This window comes from Notechis scutatus, chromosome 2 (assembly GCF_049901735.1).
Source record: "Notechis scutatus isolate UNSWTSFEM ecotype Mainland chromosome 2, rNotScu1.2, whole genome shotgun sequence".
NCBI classification, from domain to species: Eukaryota; Metazoa; Chordata; class Lepidosauria; order Squamata; family Elapidae; genus Notechis; species Notechis scutatus.
The window spans coordinates 98,701,119-98,726,874 of NC_142010.1; the positions used below are offsets into that span (position 1 = coordinate 98,701,119).

A 25,756-nucleotide genomic window follows, 5' to 3' on the forward strand; every position below is an offset into this window, starting at 1 on the left:
CAGATCACTTTCTCTTTATGGGATGGTGGAATGCCACTGGTCTCAAGGATGCATACACCCTACACAGGTCATCCACCAGGTAGCCTCAGCCAGTCAGGATGTGGATCCCACACCAAGGGAGCTGAACCAACAGATTCAGGAGGTAAACAAATAAATCTGATATGGTCTAGAAAGAAACTCTGGCACATGGAGAAATTATATATAGAATAAAGCTTTTGCAGTTAGCCTTTCTGAGACAGTGGCAAATGGCCTTTGATAAAGACATAGATAAGAATTTAATCCGTGAATCAGCAAGTGTTGATGTTTAGAGAGGATTAGAGCTATTACTGAAAATTGCAGCATTTCAGAGATAATACCATGAAAATCAATCTCACTAAACTGGAATAATTTTGAACGTTCTGACAAAATGAAGCCTGATGGGAGTTCGAAATATGTTAATAAACTACTTGTAACTCTTTGGGTTCTTCTTGATCATAGAAGGAAGTTTCCAATTTCTGGTTGCTTCTTTACCTACTTTATATGGAGGGTTGTGAATTTATCCTATGGTAAAATGCAAGTAGAAATCTTCACAGAAAGATCAAAGGCCAAACTGCTCCTGAAATCTGCAATATTTCCCTAGATGACAAAAATGAATATGACTACATTATTTTGGAAAACATACTAAATTATTGCTGGTAACAATCTTAGGTAACGTGAGTTGCTATTTGTGTAAAAACACAATACATACATTTATCACTTTTAGTAGAACTGGACTGTGTGCATTTTTGCATTCATAACAAATACAATCTTTCAATTACATCAACAATATGAGACTATTACTGTGGGTTGCAATTAGATTAGTGGTCCCTCTGGATGGCCACACAAGGCTAATGTGAACTGATAGTTGTGTGGGAAGGAAACAAAAGAATTAAAATTTAAACTATTTCTTCCAAAATTTCCGTGTTTTTTTTCCATGAGAAAAAATAAGACTTTGAGATAGAACACACCTCTCTTGTTGTAATTTTTTCTCTCCAAATAAACTCTCAAACTGAGCCAGAAATAAGATACTTTATGCAAGGAATCCTTTTATATCTTTCACTAACACCACAATTGCAACCTTTGTCTTCCATTTTGTGATGCCAGAGCACCCCCAGATTGTGTAGTTGAACCTGGGTATAAAATCCACATTTTTGATTTTCAGCCTTTTTGTGGTGGTTGTTCTCCTAGAAAGGTGTTAAATAAAGGATTTTAAACATCTGTGAAACAACTCAATAAAACAAATCACTGAACAAAAAAAGGAGGAGAAATTTCTCTGCAGTTCTAAAAACTAAAATAATATATATTTAAAATATGGGTCTGGACCAAATATTGCTTGCACATTATAATTACCAACTTGAGAAAACAAGTTAAGGCTTTTGTTTGTCTCTTTTTCATATTCATATTCTAAACTGTGGGATATAATTAACCAATGTCTGAATTTACTAATCCTTCCTCTATAAAGAAGGTTGCGACGGTAATATGCCTTCATTGAGGGCAGAAGGTCTTCAAGTTAGACTTTGCTATTTTTTATCAAACGCACACTTTCTATAATTGCTTCCCTAAATACAATGATTTCACCCTCTTCCTAGGCTAATTAAAGCTATGTTTATTCTGGAATGAAATATTTCAGAAGTACCAATGCTAATTAAAGTCTTACACTTAGTTGCAACCATCCCTTCTTTATCCAGAATATGACCATGGATAATTTATTGGTTGGCAAGGCTGCCTTTAAAGGATTAATCTGATGATGGATTGGCAAATTTCCACATACTCCTCTCTCTCCAAAAATACTGCAAGTATCACAATTCTGGGATACAGAGCACATGTTCAAACTTGTTGCTTCCAAGAAGTTGGTTGAACTCCTCCTCCTCCTCCTCCTCCTCCTCCCTCCTCCTCCCTATTCCTATCATCATTACTGACATAGATTTTTAAAAAAAAATGCTTTCCAAGTTCAAACATTGTTCTGATACCATAATAGGTTTCAAGATCAAGTGTATAAAAGCATGAATCCTACTCTTCCTACTCTATTTTTAAAATGTGCTTTCCAAGCTAAGGAATCTATGGCACATAAAAGACAATAATTTGATGAATACATGAGTCACCAACTGGATTTTTTAACTGGTGTTTTTTTTTTTCTCAGATAAAGTATTGAGCTAACCCTTCTGAACTGCTAACCTTTTGTCATTTCAGAGCCTATTACATGTGCATACTAAAGATCATACAGTGCAAGATAAAATGGGAAGATGTAACTATAAGACCTCTTATCTACCCTGCAGAGAAAATCAATCATCATTTAGTAAGTGATTGCTCTATTTATTGCTGCAATCCAAGCACAAGCCACTCCAGAAGTGTATTAGAAAAGGAGTCGTGGCATTGAATCCCAAGAGGGGTCCTTGAATACCTTTCTATCGTGAAATGGGATAAAAATACCATTTTGTGATGACAGACTCCAATAAATCATGTTCATGTGTTCTCTTCCTCATATTGCTAAAGAAACAACCATATTCAGAATGCAGATGATTTATCCTAAATTAAAACTTTTGAATTCGTGCTTAGAATTTATACTTTTGCCTGCTGTTTTCCATATTTTCTATGACAATTCAAGCAAGTGAAGCAATTTGTGACCTCAATACCATTCTTGGATCTCCCAATGCCTTTCCAGGCCATAACTGCCAAACACTGATGGTAATTTTGAAATGAAAAGTCCATGAAAGCTGTAGTCTAAATCTTTAAGTAGGTTTCGAACAGCTTGAAACAATGGTCATATATGGGCAATTCCATTCTATACCATAAAATGGATGTATCTGCATTTGCAAAGCAACAGAGGTAGAAAACTTGGCTCACACACTATTTGATTGTTGTTTGCATAAGAAGGTAAGAGACAGGTACCTTGGTTCATATGAATGACCCACTGGGGGCCATATTAAAACAACATAACTTATGGAATAGAGCTTGGTAACAAAGTCAGCCAATGAATAGGCATAGCAATGAGAACAGTTTGGAAACTGAAACTAGAAGTAGCTTAGGCTGGAAACTGAAACTAAAAGTAGCGTAAGCATGAAGCTATATTAAGCTCTGCAACTCTGCAGCTATGTTGAGTTCTGAGTCTGTCCATGGAAGATGAAACTTGCTTGCTTGCTGAAGACTGGAGTTCTTCTCTGAACTTGCAATGTGTTTCTGTTTGAGTTTGCTCCATGTTGGAGAAATCTACAACTGGTTTATAAAATCTACTTATGTTTATAAAAATGTTAAATGAAGCATCAGCCGTCTGTGTTTATTTTTCTGGTGCTGAACTATCGCTGCAAAACTCTCAATAACTTATGTGCAGCCAGAATTTGAAAACAACATTTAATATAGCACAGTACTTGAGTAAAATGGTTTGATTGAGATTGGCTTATGTGGGACTGATAGGGGTATACTGTAAGGGTGATACTGAAATATAATTTTATCTTACTTCACTTATCTATATATCAAATTATTGTATTTTACTCCAATTTCATTTTAAATTGCTTTTACAGGTTTAATACCATAAAACAAAACAAATCCTTTCTTAGAAACTAAAGAATGGAAATTATAATATCAAGTGCTGAGGCCTTATTCATTTTGCATGATTGCTCTCTCTCCCCGTAAATCTCATCAAGAAATAATTATGTCCTCAGCCTTTGGGTTTTCCATCATTTATTTCATTATCAACCATAATTTACAAGGCAAGGTAAACATCATCTATGTAGTATGTTTATCTTGGAATGTTATTTCTATTTTTAAGGGCCAAAATTTCAAGCTAGAAATGATCTTCCATAAATGTTTGGATGAATAAGATTAGAAGCAGGCTCCCCATTACAAAGCATTTTCTGAATATGTTAATCAAAATGAACATTTCTCTTCAAACTAAACATATAAAGACTAAGGTTGATATTGCCAGTGGTTGGGTTGGGAGATATAGATTAAAGAGTTATAGAATTGGAAGAGACCACTAAAGGAGTCCAAATATTTGCTCAGTCCAGGAATTCAAATTAAAGCATCAATGGCTGCCTATCTTTAGTTTTAACATATCTAATTGAAAAAAAATGCACACATTGGGTTCACACCTTTCATTTAATGTTAATTTACATCCTGTAACTTAGAATCATTGCTCCATTTCTTGAACAACAGGTCTTTCTTTTTGAGATAACCATTCTACTCTTTGGAAATATATCATTTTCCCCAGCAATCATTTCTCATGGATTTATCCAATTTCCTTAGTCTGCTCTTCTTAAACTAAGTGTTCTTAGTTCATTCTTGCTACTCATCTCTTCACTGGTCAGTTTATTTAAGTCTTTCTTAAAATGTGGTGCACAGAGCTGGACACTGTGACTGATATGGAATCTGGCCAAAACAAAATAAAGTGGAAGTACTATTTCCCAGGATTCAGAAATCACAGTAAAATTGCATTTGCTTCCCCCCCCCAGTGATATTAGATTGTTTGTAACCAACCACTATTCCAAAATATGTATCACAAATACATTTCATTATCTGTTCAAGACACCCCTTTCTCCCCCACCCCCCAAAAAATACCTGTTCCTTTAAATTTTTCTCCCTAAGTGAAAACACTTTGCATTGGTGTATATTAAATTTCACATGTTTATTTTCAGCTAATTTCTCTAATTTATAAAGCTTAAACTAGTTTTTCTTTCTATGTTCTATTTAGCCACCCCACCCAGTTTCTTATGAACTGCAAATATGATAACATTTCCTCTACTATTCATCTGGATTATTCATGACAACAGGGCAGTATGGTGACTCAGTGGGCTCGGGTGGGATGCTACCAGTTCGGTCTATAGAACCTGTAGCTGTGAAGAACAGCTGACACCGAACCAGTTCGGTGATTGGCCCACCCACCTGCCCAGGCTCTAGGCTGTCCTTTGTTCCCTGCTTTTCCCTCCTCAGCTGCTTTGCGCGGCACAGCTGAGGTTGAAAAAGCAGGAAACAAGAGGATTTTCAAATGCTGCGCACTCGAGCACAGTGCTTGTCAGCTGTCCAGGAGGCACAGCTGATGATTTCTTGCAAACGCTGCACACACGATTGTACACAGTTTGGAGAACCAGCAAATTGCTCCACTGGCTGGCCCTTCCCCTCCCCACCCACTCATTCCTTACCTGGCATGCAAGCCATCCAACTTGCCTGGTTTGGTAACTTGCTATTTTTCCTCCCCCCCCCCCCCAATCATCAGCTGTTCTGCTCTGCCAGGAGATTTAGATTAGCTAGAAAGCAAGAAATCCTTGTATTTCTTGCTTTCTAGCTAATCTAAAAGCAGAGCCGAACCTTCCTTAGGATTGAAGCTTTTCAGTGCAGACTCAGGTAGACAACTGCAGATAGAAAGATCTCTAAATTAATCTGTGATTCTGTGAGCAATTCAATCTGTCTGCCTGCTTTTGGGTAAAAGTTGCTCTTTTTTATATATAAAAAAATCAATATTTACATACATGGTGTGTTGTGAATTAATTTTGTGAGTTTGCTTGCAAGCAAATTTTATGTGACAGACTCAGATAGCCAATTGCAGATAAATAGATCTCTAAATGAATCTGTGATTCTGTGAGCAACTCAACCTGCCTGCCTGCTTTGACTAGTTTTGGGTAAAAGTTATTCTTTTTATTAAAAAAATCAATATTTACACAAATATTTATAATATTTACATACAAACCATGCCCACCCAGTCACATGACCACCAAGCCCCCCAAATTCAGCCACACCCACAGAACCGGTTGTTAAGAAATTTGAATCCCACCCCTGAGTGGGCTTGTTGGCTGGAAAGCTGGCAGCCAACATTTCAGACCCAAGCTCCACATGACAAGGTGAGCTCCTGTCTCTCCCTAACTCCTGCGAACATAGCATTTCAAAAGCATGCAAATACAAGTAGATAATTAGGTATTACTCCAGTGGCAATGTAACAGTGCTCCATGACATCATGCTGGCCACATGACCCTGGAAATGTCTTTTGACAATGCTGGCTCCAGTGGTGTACTAACCATTAAGCAGACTAAGCACGTGCTTAGTGCACCAGGCATCACAAAGTTGAGAATATGGCTTCATTTGTACAGTATGTACAAAGGAGGGAGGCACCAAGATTTGTCAGTGCTTAGGACACCAGTGAGCCTTAATCTGCCACTGGCTGGCTCAATGGAGATGGAGATAAGGTCAGCCCCCTATAATCATCAACAACTAGCAGAGTAAAATCTGCAGGGACTCCTTTATCTTTATTCATGAAATTGGTGAAAATATGATGAAAATATACTTAACTTACCTGATCTTGTTGGAACCACTTCAGTTGTATTTCTAAGTCCAATAAATGAGAACTGATAGAGCCTCCAGGATCTTGTATCCCCCACTTCCACTGAACTGCGTTTCCACATATAGATTATTTCCTCCTTTGGGTAGCCATCTTCAAACCAAGGGAATCAGGATTACATCAATATATTTTTATATGCTAGTGCTTCCTTATTTACATACTAGTACTTTCCTATTTATGTGTGGATCTCAGTGATACTACAGATGCGCTTGTATGGCTTTCAGCCATTTTGCTACACAATACTTATTGAATTCATCTAAAACCCAAAGCAACAAAAACTTCAGAAAAGGATTTTACAGTTACAAACCATTATGGAAAAAGCATGACTATGTCAAATGTCTGACAGTTTCCAATATATCAAATTGAAAACATTCTTTTTCTTAAATGAAACTTCATTAAATACTCATCCCCAACCCTCATAATGGCTTTTTAAAAGTGACGGATTTTATCAGGAATATGTATGCTAATGTTCACGCCCTTCTGTAAAGATGAATTTCTCTGCTAGATATCTGAGAGAACCACTATTAAATTAAATAACCAAAAACATAAAATGTGCACTTGTGTATGCTTTATTCTGCAGATATTATGTGCTGTGGACCCTCCAATGGATTTGGCAGTGAGGATTTCTAGATGCCATTCCCCAGTTAGCCGTGAATTTTAATGAGTCAGTCTCATTACCCCTGTTCAATTCACTTCGCTGACATACATGACAGTAAAATAGGAGGAACCCAAGCCTTGCTTAAGACATTTTACTCTTGAACAAAAGGCATACGAAACTTTCAGCATTAATCATGTTTGGAGAAAGCAGATGAGTTTAGAGAATGGAGGGCAATGGCTACATAAACCTCTGTCATTTGAGACAATCTCTTCATTCCATTCAATCCATTGAATGGTAAAGTCAACTCTATTTAACTATTCCTGAGCTTAAAGGAAGGTTGGGACAGATGTGATGAATTTATAAACATGTGAGATTTGAATTAGCTTATTTTTTTTGCAGCAATGTTTCTCCTTAGTTGGAGTTCAACAGTACTTGGTAGTCTCATATTTATTTAATTATATAGCTATTGTTTGGAAATATTCCAGTGACTTATAGACAAATGCCCTAAATTTTTCATAAAAATCATGAGCAATGGATAATGTGTGTTAATCTGAACAGTAATTTTATTATTGATTGTTGTTATACATTGACACAAAAACATACTATGTATTACATTGTCATCTTTATCTGATTATTGTGATATTAAGCTTTTTGTTTTTATTATTATTACTATTTTCCTCTTTCATAAGGATAATCTCATTGTTGACTACTTACAGCTTGAAAATGCTAGGGGACAAGAGTGTTCATCCATTGGGAAATTGTGTAACTGTAATTGACACTCTGCATCTATTGTCAGTCTGAAAATAAACAAAGGCAGATGTTATTTCTATTTGTATTATTCTCAGCCTACCAATCCTTACTGTAACTATGACAATAGTCAATATGTGTTCATGCACAATACTTTTTCTCTGCTAAATCCCTGAGAAGTGTTCCTTGAGTACATAAAATATTCTTACAGTCTTTGTTCTTTGTAGACAATTTCTTCACCTTCATTTTCTATAATTCTGAATCGTCTGGATCAGAAATTTGTCCCAACTTTATTTTTATATTAGTTTGAGAATGGGTAAAAAGAAGCTTGAAAATCCATATGCATTTTTGTATGCAATTCTCTTAATACAACTTGTCTTAATATATGCAATTTTTAATAAAAGAGAATGTATGTAACTCAGGGCTGAACTGTGGAATCCTTGGTGCCCTCTGAGCTTGGTTGTTTGCTTACAGAGATTTCATTTCCTAAACAGGTAACCTCATCAGTGCCATATACTTTTTAAAAAATTGTTATGTGATACATATATATGCATCATACATACTGTGTATACATTTTATATGATTTTTTTGCAAGTAATTGTCCATATTCTTATATTCTAACCATTTCACTACACAATTTCAGTACAAAAGAATTAAACCATGAATGACATTAATTTCTCCATTATCATTCCTTCCTTCCAATGTTCCTTTTAATATATTTTGATTACTATATGGTGCACCTATCATTCTTTCTTGTACTATCTTTGTTATTCCATAATGGATGAAGGCTTCTATATATTTACTTGAGGGTAAAGACTTTTTAACTCAGTGTAATAACTTCTGCACAGTCACAATTGGGATTTTACTATGAACTGTTCACCAGCAGGAACATGTCCTGCCTATCTAGGCTCTTTAGGTGTATAAATCATGCTTGTCTTCTTCACCTCCATGACTTTTGAAACTTACTGTTAAATTGGCTATCTTTTAGAGCTAACATGGCAAGCGTGGTTCTTATAGTGGGCTTCCAAGGAAATATCATGAAGGTCATGATAATCAACTTATTTCTAGACAAGAATCAACTGAATAGTTACTGCACAGCACTGTGTTCTGTCTCACTTTCTTCTTTCCCAAAAGATGAAAGAATACAAACTCACACAAACACAGGCAGGCAAGCTGGCTCAGACTTCACAGAGTTAATTCTTTGGAACTGATAATATCCGGTATTCCAAGGATCCTGAGATTAATCCTGAGATTAATCAGGAGGAAGGCATATCGGAGTAGCCCCTGACAGGGAGTAAAGAGGAAGAGTGTTGGCTTGATCCTAAGCAGCATCGTAGGGAGAAACGTGAGCAGCAACGTAGGAGGCGTGAGAGGGTCAGAGAGTGAGCTGACTCATTGAGCCAAGTCTGAAGTTCCAGCTGAAAACACATCCACTTTTATCCCCTGTGGGGTGTGGCTCAATAACTCAGCTCACTCTCTGACCCTCCCACTCCTCCTACGTTGCTGCTCATGTTTCTCTCTACTTTCTCTGCTTAGGATCAAGCCAACACTCTTCCTCTTTACTCCCTGTCAGGGGCTGCTCCGATATGCCTTCCTCCTGATTAATCTCAGGCTGTTCCTCTCAGTTGTCTGATGAAATCTGAGGCATTATCAGGGAGGAAGGCATTGCCAGAGAGGAAGGTCCTGGGGAGGAAGGCATTCCCAGTTCCTCCTCCTCATCTTCCAGGTCTTCTTCCTCTGACAGCATAGGCTCGGGAATCGGGGCCACAACACATTGTAACAGCTATGTTAAACTGTATTCCTGTATTTACTTCTTATAAATCTTTTAGGTCTGTGAGTCTGTACTACTCTACAGATATACAGGAATTGGCAATATTTGCTATTTGGAACAATTACAACTATTCCCATGCAAAACCTAAGACATTTTGATTTTTTTTATAAGGTTGTTAGCATTGAGATTACTTTTTTGTTTACAGTGCTGCAAGCAGCCTTCAAATAGCTGCAGATCATGTGCTCTTTAGTTTCCTGTCAAGCAATGAGAGAAAGGAGATGGGCGCATACCAATGCTGCAGAGAAACTCCATTTAAAATGCACATTTTATCCTACTGATAGTTGTTTGCATACTAAGATAAGAGAATTGGGGGGGGGGGTGAGCTAGAGAGGAGGAAATGCTTTCAGGACTTGTCCACTCTATCTTTTCATTAGATGGCAGTGCATTGGTTGACATCATTTTATTCTCCTTAAAATGCTGTGGGACCAGTTTGAGAGATAGCAAATACTTTACTTCATGCTCTGATCCTTAGGTTCTAACTATTCTATCATTTTAGTTCTGCTCGAGTGACAAAAATGCTCATTTAATTTTGGCTGAAATATTTAAGACATTGGATAGTCACTATGTATGATGCCTTCTTTATTCACATGGACACAACCAATAAGCACTGAGCACTTGGAAATAATGCAATTAATGATGAAAATACCTGAGGGTGTAGAGAACCCTGCCATCATTCCAGATCCTGAGCATTCGATTGGGTGTTGTTATCCAGTGTGCATCTGCTTTTTTTGAGTTTCGAAAGAATGTATCAGGAATCCAGATCTTCCCCACCATGTTGCTATTCAATCTCAGAACTTTTATGGTGCTGTTGAATCTTAGTCGTCTATCATACCAGGTTTGGGCAAAAAATATATCAATTGTATATTCCTGCAGTAATAACAGAATGTGTTAAGGGAAAATCTGCAAGATCTCAGTACAAAATATTTATGAAGATCTCAGTACAAAGTATTTATGACCTTCTAATCCAACCTTTTGCTCAAGCATGAGATCCTATCCCAATCTAGACAAAATGGCTGTCCAAACTCTCAGTGATGCAGTGCCTACAATTTCTGGAGGCAAGTTATTTCACTAATAAATTGTTCTGACAGGAAATGTCTCCTTTGTTTTAAGTTGGATCTCTCCTTGATAAGTTTCCATCTGTTACTTCTTGTCCTGCCTTCAAGTGTTTTAGTTGAGCCCCTCTTCTTTATGACAATATTGGAAGACTGCTATCATGTCAACCCTAGTCTTTTTTTTTTTTTGTTAGACATTCTCAGTTCCTGCAACTATTCTTCATATATTTTAGCCTCCAATCTCCTAATCATCTTTATTGCTCTGTCTATTCAACTAGCAAGCATACTCTTATCTAACTTTACAGAACCAGTCAAATTTCATCTTGCTTTTAACCAAGTTGATCACAGAACAGAATCAATTAAAGGACATTTTATTTCCACCAATGGAATTGCCCACACTTCCCACTCAGTCCCCAAAACAGCAAACTCTTATATCGAAAAACAGGCAAGAAAGATAATTTCTGCTCATTCTTTTTCTATAAATGTGTCTAAGGCAGTAGCATGTTAATATATATTATTTACATGTAGTAATGATCAGAATTCACTGATGACAAACAGTCTTCAATAAACTCTGACAAAAATCAATGAAGAACTATTACATACCATATTGATAGCATTCACGGGGCCAATGCTATTGACATACATATCAGTGTGAATTACTGTTGGTTGCACTGTAACAGAAACAATAAGGGTAAAACTGTAAATTAAACACAATTCCAACAATAATTAATGATTGTTAGCCATTCAAATTAATAAAGTAATGAAGCACCCAACACTCCAATGAATGTTTAAAAAAAATCTGTATTACTTCAATTAAAGAAAAGAAAATATAAACAATAATAAGAAAGGACTGCCTTTCAAACAGGACTGACCTTTCTCATCATCCTGAAATTACAACATTCGGAATTTGTTCTAAATACTTAAATTTAAAATTAGATGAAAGCCCTTGAGAAATGCAATGGTTTTGGAATATAAGATTGACAGAAGAATTTTTTTCCATGTAAACAATGACATTTCTTGATAATAAAAGGTTGGCAATTTGATCATAAAAGTTGATAATTTATAAAATTATATCATAATGTTTAATTTATACATGTATTTATAATTAGTATATTTATAATTCTAATTACTGATATATTTTTAACTTATAAATGTGATAATTTTGTAATAAAAATTGGTAATTTAGTCCTGATTGCTTTTCTCAAACAACTGACAACATAAGTGAAACAACCAGATATCCCTCTAGATAAACATGGTCAAAATAAAAGCACTTGAAGGCAGTTTTCTCTTATTTAACTTTTAATACTGTCAATATGATACACGGTTAGATACATTTAATGATTTACTAGTTAAGAGGCACTCACTGCAATTCTAAGCTCACCAGTTGGACTTCTGTTCACAACTCAGATTTAACAAGCTTTGTGCCCAGTGTCATACTGAACTAAATAGCAAATGTATATATAAAATTCTGACACTAATTTAATCCATAAACCTCAATTATGCACTTGGAGTTCAGTTAATAAGGAATCAATAGAAGTTAATTCCCCCTTAGATGTTCTAAATTCTACTATTTTCAAAACCATTACAACTAAGAAAAAAACTTTATTTCCCCCTTCTCTATCAAAACAAGCTGTCTAGGCAGAACATCCAAAGTAGCTATCTGCTTGTGTTTGCAAAGTCTTATTGCTATAAGATACAACTGGCCTTTCTTTCCCCTCTGCCTGAAAAGTCAGCTTGTCTAGGCCAGGGGTCAGCAATCCACGGCTCTGGAGCTGCATGTGGCTCTTTCTGCTGTGGCTCCCTGTCACTGATCGGAAAAGGAAAGGACTCCATGCTAGGAGGAGACTCTATGGTGGGGTAACCAGACTTGTGGTTGGCAGAGAAAAAAGGACACCACACTAGGAGGAGATTCTATGGTAGGGGAACCAGACTTCTGATGGCCAGAGAAAAATGGATGCCATGCTAGGGGGTTACTAGACAAATATACCACAGTAGTTACAAATCATTCTTCCTACAAATATCAACATTCATATTGCTTAAAAGAATATTAAATGAAACATTACTATGTTCAAAAAACATAATTCCATGTTTTTTTAAAGGAAAGAAGAGAAAATACAAAGCTGAAGCATGTGAGATATTATATTTTTCTATCAGCAAATACAATATTAATATTGTAACATGTAAATTAGTTTCTGCACTAAATGAGTGGGATGGATTTTCATCCGCATTATTGCATAATTAATTAGAATTAGAATTAATAATTATAAATAATCATAGTGTATTATTAATTAGACTAAAATCTAATATGTCTGGGTGGGATGGATTTTCATCCCATTTGTATTATTGCATAATTAATTAGAAATAATAATTTTAAGTAATAATCCTGGTGTACCATTAATCAATCTAAAATAAATTATGTCAGGATTTATATTTGATTGGTAATAGCTAGAGTTCAACATAAGATTGGTGGCTATATGAATGTTTTAATCAAATAAATAAATATTAAAATATAATATTTTGTTTCTATAATCTCTTTTAATCAATCACATTGTTTATTAACTTTCACAAAAGGATTTCAGTTTTGATTCACATGTAAGTCTCTCCTAAAAAAAATGTGATACTGGAGTATTCCATTCTCTGCTGCTCTCATTAACACAGCATGACTGTCCCACTGATAGCAAGGAAAAGAGAAACCATCAGGAGAAACAGCCACCTCATATCTACCAATACTTCCCTACTGGAACACTACATGGCATCTTTCTGCTAAACGTGAATGAACAAGTCTCAATTTTTCAGTTCTGGACAGCTGTCAATCTATTTTCTAATCCTCAAGTGGCTTTTTTTAAAACCTGGAATGGATTTTCTATAAAAAATGTGAAGACAGGAATTTTCTCCTCTAGTCACAGCAATCACCACTTCTTGCCACTGAATTAAGATAACTCAGTCACAAATAAAATGTCTTCTTTGATCAATCCCTCATTTTTTTTCAATGCATCATCTCATATTGTAGTTCTGGCTCTTTAGTCTTCATTATTCTCACCCACGTCCTGCATCCATGTTTATCATAATCCCATCATTACAATGAATTATTCATTTAAATTAAATAATTATATAGATCCTGCTTTACCAGAGCAGAAATCCTGATTTGATAGCTGATTCTTCTAGTAGTTACCCAGGCAGCCTCATTTTCAGCTCTTATTGTAAAAAAAATAAAACCCTGCTCCCCAAGCTTCCACTAGCAAGGCTTTAAAAGACAACTTCTTTCCTAGTGACATCCAATAAGATTTTTAAAAAAACCCCTCTCTTGTGACTTTTTACAAATTTTTGTTATATCATTAGGAAACTGTCCAGAACCATATAACACAGATACAATAATAACATTAAGCAACATTAAGGTATTCATCTCAATCAGAATGAATCTCAGTGTCTACAATGAACACGTGTCCTGAACTGAAGCTTCTTATAGAGTATATAAGCCTCCTTATAGGCACCATCCATTTCAAAAGCACAATACATGTTTAAATAGCCCAGCTCTTCCCCCTCTCTTGGCAAAATAACACACTACAATTGGCTGCACAGAGTCCCAGGGTAGGAGTTTTCACCTTCTTCTCCTGGCTCCTTTCTTCTGGGCTAGAATGCCAAACCGCTTCTTTCAGCTTCTTCTGTCTATCCCAACCAGTTTATCCTATCCAATGTGCCATCAAACTAGCACTGACTCCTAGAAACTAGTCTCATCCTTTGGGTCTTCTCAGTGTACTCATTGGTGTTATAATTATCTGTCCACCTTGCTTTTGGTTGTCCTCTTTTTCTTCCTATCTTTCTTAGCATTATGAATGTCTCCAGAGAGGTAGATCTTCACATAATGTCTCTGAATTAGGATAATTTCAGGTTGGTCATTTGTGCCAAGTATGAAGTCTGGATTGATATGTTCAATAATCTGTTTGTTTGTTTCCTTGGCTATCCTTGATATTCACAGGAGTCTTTTCCAACAACAGAGTTCAAAGTGTTAATACTCTTCCGAAACTGCTTCTTCCAAATCCAACTTTAACTTCTACAGACTGTCACAGGAAAAACAATTTCCTGCATGATTGTGAATTTTTTTATGCATAGACACAGTCTGGCATCTTAATGTCCTTTCCACGGTTTTCTACTCTATGGGGTGCCAATCTGTGGCATATTTCTTGGTGGATGGTTGGCTTTATTTTTGATCATAAAAGGCAGAAGTTACCTACTACTTCATTTTCTTCATTGTCAAATCTAAGATTGTACCTGTTGTCACAAATCTGATCTTTATAGTTAATTTTAGTGTCATCCATTGTGCTCTTTTGACTTTTATCATTGACAAGTTATTGGAGGAGCTATTTATTTATTTATTTATACATAGATAGATAAGGAGACATGGTGTCTCAGTGGCTAAGATACTGAGCTTGTTGATCAGAAAGGTTGGTAGTTCAGCTGTTCAAATCCCTCATGCCGTGTAGCAGAGTGAGCTCCTGATACTTGCCCCAGTTTCTGCCAACCTAGCAGTTTGAAAGCATATAAAAATGCAAGTAGAAAAATAGGAACCACCTTGGTGGGAAGGCAACAGTATTCCAGAATTTAGTCATACTGGCCACATGACCACGGAATCGTCATCAGACAGTGCTGGCTTTTTGGCTTAGAAACGGAGCACCGGCCCCTAGAGTCGGTATGTGCAAGAGGAAGGTTTATTTTACATAGATAGATAAATACAATTTCTATAGCCTCCCATTTTACAGCAATGATTCTAGTTGATGCACAATAAAATATAACAAATATACACACAAATAGTTGAAACCTCTGGCTTTTCTTTCTCTACTGCTAACTCATTTGAAACTATTTTAACATCCCTACTCCTGCTGCAAATTCTTCTTGTTACCTTTAAAGAGTTGACCTCCAGAAGGGCATCATGCTGCAGAAAGAAGGACTGTTTTTTAACCACATATTCATAAATAGATTTTCTACAAAAAAAGGCTCTTGCATCCTAATAGGATGAAGAAATGCCAGCTTTATTGCAGCCACTGAGCTGTTCAGGTCATGTTTGCCAGGGACCAGCAATATGCAAGGCTCTGCAAAGAGCAGAATTAGATGTAAAAGACTTTCTACATTATTGCAGCTTATACAATAATGTGAAAGACACTGAGATACTGGCAGTGTTGAAGTAAATTCATCTGCCAATCACACTGGTTTTGAACATGAAATGGGAGAAAGTGAAACCCTTGTTAATTGCTTGGCAGCCAAAGATCCTAGCTTACCCCATTCTCATGTGTTTTGCATTGACTAATGGTTGTTTAGGATAATACATTAGTTGATAATGGTTAATAATCATTTCCTAGCTTTTTTCTGTTACTTACATCTTTTTGGAACAGATTATTATAACAGTTCCTGTTTATCATCTGAGAAGCACCTTACTCTGTTCTTGGTGACTTTTCTGAAAAATATGTTTGTTATGACCATGCTATTGGCTTCCCAAGGCTGTCAGGACAAATACACAATGCTAGTGCATTGTTTCCTTGACAACTTTAGAATAGATATTTGTTTATTTGGTTTTTTTAAAATAAAACTGACTTCATTTTAAAGCTGTGGTGGGAGAGTGGTTAGAATGCAGTACTGCAGGCCAACTCTACCCACTGCCAGGAGTTCAATCCTGACTGGCTCAAAGTTGACTCAGTCTTCCATCCATCCAAGATCGGTAAAACGTGGACCCAGATTGTTGGGTGCAATATGCTGACTGTCAGAGAGTGTTGTAAAGTACTATGGAGCAATATATAAGTCTAGGTGCTCTTGCTCTTGCTAGTCCTAGTGTTATAGCTGACTTCATTTTCCCCCACACTGCTATATGATCAATACAATCTTTTTGCCATGATTCCTTATTCTCTTCTATCCCAGACATTATATTATTATTATAGTCTAATACCACTGAGAGCATGTTGTTAAATTCAGTTAAATATTTCCCTGCGTACAGCATCTTTTGCAAAGATATAGCATGACCAGTTAAGTCCAGGTTCTATGGTTTGAATCATGAACAATGTCAGCTTTATTTGATGCAGTTCAATGGAGATAAAAACCGTTCAGAATTCTACAATAACCTTCTCAAACTTATACCTTGCCGCTGAAGCCAATTCCCACTTTACTGTTTAGGCTCGAAGTCCTTAGATCAATGAGTGAACAGCAACATGGGTACAATAAGATGCTGTTAATATTTCAAAATCAATATGAACTGTCACATTTTAGAGATATAAATTTATTAAAGAACACATTGATTTTTAACAAAAGATACTGATTGCCAAACATTACATAGATAACATTTTACCCTTTTCCATATAATTACCTTTAAAATAAATAAATAAAACACAACACTCTCACCTCCTATATCTGGCCTCAGTTTGTTGTCATAGCCCTCCAGCAGGCCATTTAAAATGAGGGTAACATCACTCTCATGGACTTTGGGAGTCAACACCCAGGTTTTGTTGGTAGTATAATCTTCATAATCATCATCACTTTTTTGGCTAGTACTGTTTAGAAAAAATAAAATAAAGGAAAAGAGCACTGGAATCATGTGATTGGAGAAAGTTAAAATTATGTTCCTTGACAGTTCCAGAAGAATCCATTATGACTACAATCTTCCCCTTTTAAAATGCTAGCAGTTCTGAACAAATCTCTCTGTGTATATTCATATATATGGAATATGAAGAAAAATATGAATAATCCAAGCCATGCCTTTGAAAGTAAGATCTGTCTATAAAGTTAATATATAACATTGATTCACATATTCTACTTGTTAACAAAACAAAATACTTCAGCTTAGCTTGTTAGGCTACTCTGTATTAAATCTTTTTTTTCTGAAACTCTTTATTAAATTACACGCGCAAAATACTTTACAGCCTGCTTTTATCTTTAAACGAATCATATTAGTTTAGGATATTTATAGACAATGAAATATATGATTTGTGTAAAAGTAGAAGAATGACTAACCCATGCATATATATTGTACAATATTCCACTGTCTGTGAGACTCATTTGATAACTTTGTGCCGAATATATTAAATATTAAAACAAATAGCGACTATAATAATTGGAACAACAGAAATTAGTAGATGCTTGACATAAGCAAGATACAACTGATACCATTGAGACATTATAGTGTATAAGCAAATTCAGAACAGGTGTTTAGCAAGGTAACCTAAGTCAAAAGTCTTTAAAACTTGAAAAAAAAAAGCCTTTTAATCCTCCTTTATTGAAAGCTTTTTATACAACATAGCCTACTTCTGAGTTAAGATGACACACGATACAAAACCTATCAAACATTTGCATGCTTAGCAAAGTGGATATGTCACTTTAATGTAATGGTTCATAACTTTAATGGAGGAGTTATTTTTCATTTTAAAACAAAATTATCCAATGTACACTTTATCCCACAACAAAATAACATTTATCTCAGCAACTAAACTGGAAAAATACAACAGAGGTAAAAGAATAGATACAGTTTTAAGGTTCTGTATTAATATAACTGGAAACAAAGATAAAATAGGGCAATGTGCTGTTATGAGTCAGACTACACTAAAATCCAATGTATTTCTACAGACATCCTTTGGGAAGTGCCACAGGTCCGGTCAATGGAAAACGCTCCTAACTTGCTATGGAAACAAAGCTTTTGTATAAATAATGACTCTTTTTTTAAATTATAAAACCCTGCTTTTGGATTTGTTCTATCAAAGTTATTAGTCTGATTCAAAAGGGTTTGAGGTCTTCAGAAGTAGAACAAAAGGCCTGGCTTCATGTTAACCTTGATTTAACAAGGAAATCATTAGAGGGATTTGTAAGCCAATGAAAGTGATAATATCTAGCCAATTTTGAATTATTTAAAAAATCTCATCTAAATTAAATGAGAGATCACCTGGAAAACCCCAAATCTATAAAGTAAACAGGGAAATCTAGAGACCTTCCTGCAGAAGCAGTAAGAAACCATTTTCAAATGTTGCCCAACAAAGCTACGTGATAGATGTGTTCATGAAATTGCCTGGAATAAACTTTGAAAAAAATCTTTACCTTTGGGATTTGCTCTGCAACTTCAGCATTGGGGGAGGAAATTCCAGTATAGGGGGAGGAATATCTAATCCTGTGCTTTCATCCCATCATCCCATATACTAATTACATGTGTAAACAGCAATACTGCCCATTTAGTACAAAGTAGAATCTTTTTTACTAATGCCAATTGTAGGAGTGCAGATGAGAGCTACTAGTAGTAGTGCAGATGAGAGATAGCAAGTGAAAAATGAAGGTTTTCCTTCCCATGGGTCCCACTTGTGGAATCCCTGAACATCCAGGCACTGGCTGCTCTGTCTACCACAGAGAATAGAGTCTAATCATTTTTGGAAAGCAAGGGGTAGAAATGCTCAAGTTGCCTCGCTAGGTCAGAATGTGCAAGCTCCAGGAGAAGTCAAGAGGGGACCTGTAGTTAAGTATTTATCAGCCTCAGCAGCTTTAAGATATATGGACTTCCACTCCCAAAATCCTCTCAAAGGAGAATTCCACATATCTTAAAATGATTTTGATCCACAAGCCTGTTTTGTTTTTCCTTCAATCCTGCTTCATGTGTGAAGAACAGTAAGTATGGTTTACCTGTCCAAACACATAGCAAAGTGGAGGTGAACACTTGCATGTACTAACAAGCATGGATATGTAATAATTTGAAATAAACAAAGAATGCTGAAATAGGATGATATGAATATTCATCGCTTTCTCCCCAAACTGAGAGAATACACAGAATGAATGAATGGATTTGTATAATCTATAAACATCAAATATTGAAAGGCAGTGTGAAAATGTGTTTAGAGTTCTGGAGTAAAAGTAGGAAGCCCCTGATTCTCAATCATGGAAGTTAATTAGATGACTTTAATCATTGTCTATCAGCCCAACTTTGTTCACAAAATTGTTGTTGGAAGAGGAGTGCTGTATCTTGAGCATTTAGAGGAAACACATGGTATCAATCTAATGAATAAATAAAACAAGCATTTCTATAAGAAGTTAACAGCTACTAAAAACTCTTGTAAAGCTCCAAATGAGGAAGCACATGACATATTTATTACTTGAACAAATACTGAATTTTGCTCCTGTAGCTATGACATTTATACAGGATGCAAAGGCTTTTTCTTAGTGTCTAAGAGCTGTATGTAATTCTTTCAAAGCTGAGGAACACAATGATCAGTGCAGTAACACAAAATTTCCAGCTGGGTTCATTATGAATGTTATGATGATCATCCCAAGATAGGAGGAGTTTAAAAAAAAATTCAAGCAAACAGAAAAGCCTCACTAAAAGACTGTCTTCTTTTTTTCAGAAGGTATGCCATTTTGTGCAAATGTTAACATATGGCTTATAGTAAATCGTATAAGCATGTTTTATCTAAAATTGCACTATCAACACTAAAGGCTTCTATTCTCAGTTCAAATAGCAGAATGTGCTTGGGTGGCTGTATAAACAGCTTTCTCCCTTTTTTATCATATGGTTCAAATGACACAATGAAAAGAATTCACACAATGCATTAACAGCCTTCTGCAGGAAAATGCATATACAAAGAGAGCCAAAACCATGACATGGACTTACTTAGTAGTTTCCCATAATCAAAAAATCTCTATGCAACTAAAATGGTATCAAACATACCCTGATCTCAGCATCTCTCCCACTTTCAAATGAACATGGACAGTGGTTTGGTTCTGTTTTGTTTGCAAGATAAGGAATATTTTTTAGAAATCTGTATAAATGTGGATCAAAAATGTAAAGTATTTGTGCAAAAAATGGGCAAATTTTGAGAGAGATCCATGCAGGGACTGCAAAGTTAGAATAAATAGCACACCATAGAAAATCTAAGACAGAAATGGATGATAGATTTGGAGCAAACCACACAGAGCAGTATTTAGTGATGTTTTTTTTTTTCTCCAAGAGTGATCCAATGCTATTTCCTTGCAAGTCTTACTAGATCCATTGAAATTTCTTTACTTCCTGGATTTCTGGCAAAAAGCATTGTCCACTAATTGGAGAGCAATGAAAGTTATTCTCTGCCTTAAGTCCCCAAAATGACTATATAATAAATCTGGAGAAAAAGGAAACAACTTTTGCGGACTCAGTGTTCTAATCTTTGAGTTCTTCCAAATGCCAAATCATGAACATGACTACCTGATAATAACTCACTTCATTGACTAAGCTAGTTGGATAGTGTTGACATTGATTGACAACAATTTTTAAGATCTCTAGCAAGAAGCTTTCCAAGCCCTATGTCAGAGACTGAAGGCAGTCTCTGTGTGCTTCTGTGTTCAAAGCTGCTTTTTTGCCACATAGTTGTTTGCCACTATTAAAATGTGAGCTATTCTTGTTGCTCATAGCTCCACAAAGATCAACCTGCCATTTTAGTTTCTGAAATTTACACCTTATTTTTTATAATACTAGAAGGTAGATTCCAATAGAATACCCTATGACCCAGAGAGTCTTTCCTTTGCCGGGTAGATAACAGCCCATGCCCCATTAGGTCATCATTTCAGTTGTTGTTTTTTTACCTAAACAGAGAAACAGAATGACCACAGATCACTGCAAAAAAGCAATGGGAGTGACAGAAGCTTCATCTTTTTGACAGCTTCTCCATTGAGTTTTCTTGAGGGAACCTAGCAGGGAGCATCAGAAATCTTCCTTCCTTCCTTCCTTCCTTCCTTCCTTCCCTTCCTTCCTTCCTCCCTCCCTCCCTCCACAGTTGGGAGGGCGCCAGAACCCAAATAATACTTGACAAACAAAGATAATTCATGCTTTGCTTCCAGCAAGGTGCTGTGCGCAAATGCCCTTTTTAAATCCTGTTTTCCAAGCTGCAGCTAATGAAGGGAATCAGGACCCTTTTCTCCCTCATAACTGCCGTAACTCACATTGCTCCCTTCTCCATTCCTCCTTGTGTGCCCTAGGATGAAGAGAGGCTGGCCCTGGGTCTTTCTCTGAATGCCCAGCCTGTGCCCTTCTCCAGTTTCTTCCATAGCCACCAGAGCCACACTCCCACTCCCTGTCAGCTGCTCGACCTCCCCCTCGGAATCAGATTCCAACAGGGGCATGACACCTGGTAACACTAAAGCAGCTATGACTTTCTCAATTTTCAGTCCCTTGGGAATCGTGGTATCACTGATTTTGGGCAGATTCTGTAAGTTAACCCATTTGAGGTACCTGGATTCAAAAATTGCTGCCTTGTGATGCACCATTTTGCCCAGTTTAAGGACCAATAATTTTAATAGTATAGACAGCAATCTCAACCACAAGCTTCCTTCCTTATCTGGAAGCATTTTTCAGGAACATACTAAACAGATTTCCAAATGAACAATAAGAGACCCCATCCGATCTTTATCAACTGCATCTTTAACTAAATCCCTACATCTTCCCTTCACCTTTGCTGGCTTTGCAATTTTGCATTCTTTGCCCATTTTTCACCTCCCGAACTTGTATTAGTAAGAGGTCTGTTTCATAAACATTGACATCATAACATGACTCAGTCAACATTGTTTCCCTTCTTTTTCTTTGTCATTTTATATTCTTTCCCTTCCATTTGCTCTTTTATTTAAACTAAGAAAATATGAATATCACCGGTTATTATCTATTAGGTAGGAAGAAAACAGTAATTCTGGTCCTTTTTTTAAAAAAAGCTTCTTACATGGATATGGTCTTGAATTGAGGTGAAAAAACCTGACAGACTTGTAAAATCCCTATAAATGACCGTGATATCAGCTATAATGCTTGGAGACATTCCAGTATTTCGACTTAGACATGCTTAGAATCAGACGTAGTACTATGCCTGAAATTCAAAAATCTGGCATAGAGGAGGATGAGCGTCAGATTGAAGCAAATTTTGTGCTATTATTTGTTCCTTCCCACCAAAATAATGCGGATTATCCATGTGCAAAGTGGATTTGATATGCTTTGCTAAGACATTTCACATTGCAAAGATGATGCAGGGATTCTTATTGAGGTAAAAAGGTAAATGCAGTGCACCTCCATGAATGTGTTTGCATTTTCTAATTGCTCCTCTGAGACTCCAGCACTTAGGCTCAGCAAAGGTGCTCTTCAGAGCAAAAGGCCTACATACTTTTATGTGTTTTGTCACTCAAACCTTCATGAAGGGAAAATAATTCACATAGATCTGCACAGCCTGATTGAAATGAGCTACTGCAATGTTAGACATTAACTCAGAAATCTAAGCTGACATAGCTCATAGAAGAGGGGGAATGAGTTTCTTTTCATTAGTCTAGCAAATATCTGTCATTCTCTGTCAACTACTTAAACTGGAGATTCTCAGTTGTGAATAAGGATTTCCTAGGCTGATCATGAGTAAGTTTAAAGGGAGGAACTTGCATTACATTACATTAAAAAATCTTCTTTTTTATTTCTTTTAGTTTTTCTTTCTGTACTTTAGCTTTCTTTTTCTTTTTTCCTTTCTTTTCTGCTTCTACTTTATGTTAGTTTGTGCTAGCTTTTATTTTTTTGTAAAACATTTCATACAAATTTATTTTAAATTTGTAAGTCAGTCTTATGCAGGAGAAATGGAAGCATTTGCTGCTGTGATTCCCCATCAGATTGTGGGTAGTTCAGACCAGTGGTGGGATTCAATTTTTTTTACTACTGGTTCTGTGGGTGTGGCTTGGTGGGTGTGGCAGGAGAAGGATACTATAAAATCTCCAGTCAGAGATATTTGCCGGTTCCCCAAACTGCTCAAAATTTCTGCTATCGGTTCTCCAGAACTGTTCAGAACCTGCTGAATACCACTTCTGGTTCAGACAAGAAACACAGTCAGGAAGACTACATCTAGCTTTATTGTAAGATTACATTAATAGGAACTTGCAAGTCTGAAAGTCATTCCTATTACCCTTTGCTTTATATTCAAAGAACCTAAGAAGAATCCCTTCTGAGATGTTTCCTACAGCCTCATTCTTTTTGTGGACTCAGTTACTACTTGTCTGACTGTTGTTAGTCTGGGCCTCTTCCTCCGGTCTCCCAAGGTCATTCTGCTATACTATTACAACCAGAGGTGGTATTCAGCAGGTTCTGACTAGTTCTGGAGAACCAGTAGTAGAAATTTTGAGTAGTTCGGAGAACCGGCAAATACCACCTCTGACTGGAGATTTTACAATATCCTTCCCCTGCCACGCCCATCAAGCCATGCCCACAGAACCGGTAGTAAAAAAAAATTGAATCCCATCACTGATACACAAACGAACACTTTGCCTGTTCATGTCCACAATGGGCAGCTGCAATATTTTTGACAATCCCTAGAAATATACACATTAAAATTGAATAATTAAAATGAATTGAGATATACATTTATTTCTGGCCCAACTGTAATCTCATCAAAACTATTAGGAAGTGGGGTTGTCATGTAAATTCATTAAGCATTTGGTAGATCATTCTTCTGATAATTCCTGTCTTCAACCTAGAAATATGACATTTTACTGCCACAAAATGATGTGGCATCTGCAGAGATTTTATGGCTTTAAAGGACATAAAGGCATCACTGAAGTTTGGGAAACAATAATCTCTCAAATATAGATTTACAGATTTCACAGATTAAGGGACCTTGTAGGTCATCTAGTCCAATCCCCCTGTGATGACCCAGAGTGCATCAAAAAAATAACAAAAACCAAAACGTAAATAAAGGTGCCTTCAACTTGGCTTCACTGTTTTATTGTTCACAGCTGAAGATTAAACTATTTTCAAAACAACATTCCAAACGAAAGAAATACAGTTCAAATTCAAAGAGCAGATAATGAAGCAAAAACCAAAAACAAACCGCACTGAAGAAAGTTCCACGACAGACCAGGATAAATAATTACAAACTTCAGGAAGATGACCAGGTACAGTCCGTTGGAAGAATGCCATCCAATAAACTTCATCCAGGAATAAAACACTAATTTGTCTCCAGCGTTTGTTAGCACGCAGGTCCAAACTCTTATGCAGATCTCACACCTGCAACCCATGAAAAGGATCATGGCCCTCTCCTCCTGAGTAGACCACATTTTCCCTGAGCCTCTCCTCCCTGCATGCCCTAGGATGGAGAGAGGATGGGCCTGGGTCCTCCTCTGACTGCTCAGCCGGCTTCTGTCCTTCCCCAGGCTCCTCCACCACCTCTGGAGCCACACTTCCACTTCCTGTTGGCTGTTCCTCCTCTCCCTCAGAGTCAGTCTCCACCAGGGGCATGACACCCCCGCCCAAGCGGGAGAGCCTACACCATTTCTGACAAATGGCAGTCTAATCTCTTCTTGAAAGTCTCAAGTGATGAAGCTCCCACAACTTCCGAAGGCAAGCTCTTCCATTGGTTAATTGTTCTTACTGTCAGAAAATTACTCCTTATTTCCAGGTTAAATCTCCCCTTGTTCAGTTTCCATCCATTATTCCTTATCTGGCCTTTGGGTGCTTTAGAAAATAGCTTGACCCCTTTCTCTCTGTGGCAGCCCCTCAAATATTGGAACACTGTTATCATGTCTCCCCTGGTCCTTCTCTTCACTAGACTAGCCAAACCCAGTTCCTGCAACCGTTCTTCGTATGTTTTAGTCTCCAGTCCCCTAATCATCCTGACTGCTCTTCTCTGCACTTTTTCTAGAGCTTCAACATCTTTTTTATAGTGTGGTGACGAAAACTGGATGCAGTACTCTAGGTGTGGCCTTATTAAGGCTTTATAGAGTGCTATTAATACCTCATTTGATCTTGATTGAATCCATCTGTTAATGCAATTTAGGATTGCATTGGCTTTTTTGGCTGCCGCTGCACACTGCTGGCTCATATTTAGCTGGTTGTCCACTAAGACTCAAAGATCCCTCTCGCAGTTACTGCTATTAAGCCTAGTTTCACCCAGTCTATATCTGTACTTCTGTTTTTTCTTGCCTAAGTGTAAGACTTTACTTTTCTCTATGTTGAATTGCATTTTGTTAGATAGGGCCCAGTGTTCAAGTCTGTCAAGATCCATCTGGATCTTGAGCCTATCTTTTTGGGTGTTAGCTATTCCTACCAGCTTAGTATCATATGCAAATTTGGTAAATTCCTCTTCTTTTCTGTCAGCTAAGTCATTTATAAAGATATTGAAGAGTACTGGGTCTAAGATGGAACCTTGTGGCATTCTACTGCTTACTTTCCTCCATGTAGACTTAGACCC

The 25,756-nt window shown here is 36.7% G+C and overlaps 1 protein-coding gene across 2 annotated transcripts in view; it reads right to left on the reverse strand.

The window, feature by feature from the left end:
* GABRG2 (gamma-aminobutyric acid type A receptor subunit gamma2) overlaps positions 1–25,756 on the reverse strand; it is an 82,401-nt gene that overhangs the window by 39,859 nt on the left and 16,786 nt on the right. For both annotated transcript variants that reach the window (XM_087955507.1, XM_087955506.1), the window contains exons 2-6: positions 16,956–17,104; positions 11,175–11,242; positions 10,166–10,386; positions 7,656–7,738; positions 6,299–6,436 (exon numbers count right to left, since the gene is read on the reverse strand). In XM_087955507.1, the coding sequence (XP_087811633.1) occupies positions 6,299–6,436; positions 7,656–7,738; positions 10,166–10,386; positions 11,175–11,242; positions 16,956–17,104 (659 nt within the window). The remainder of the gene's footprint in view (positions 1–6,298; positions 6,437–7,655; positions 7,739–10,165; positions 10,387–11,174; positions 11,243–16,955; positions 17,105–25,756) is intronic.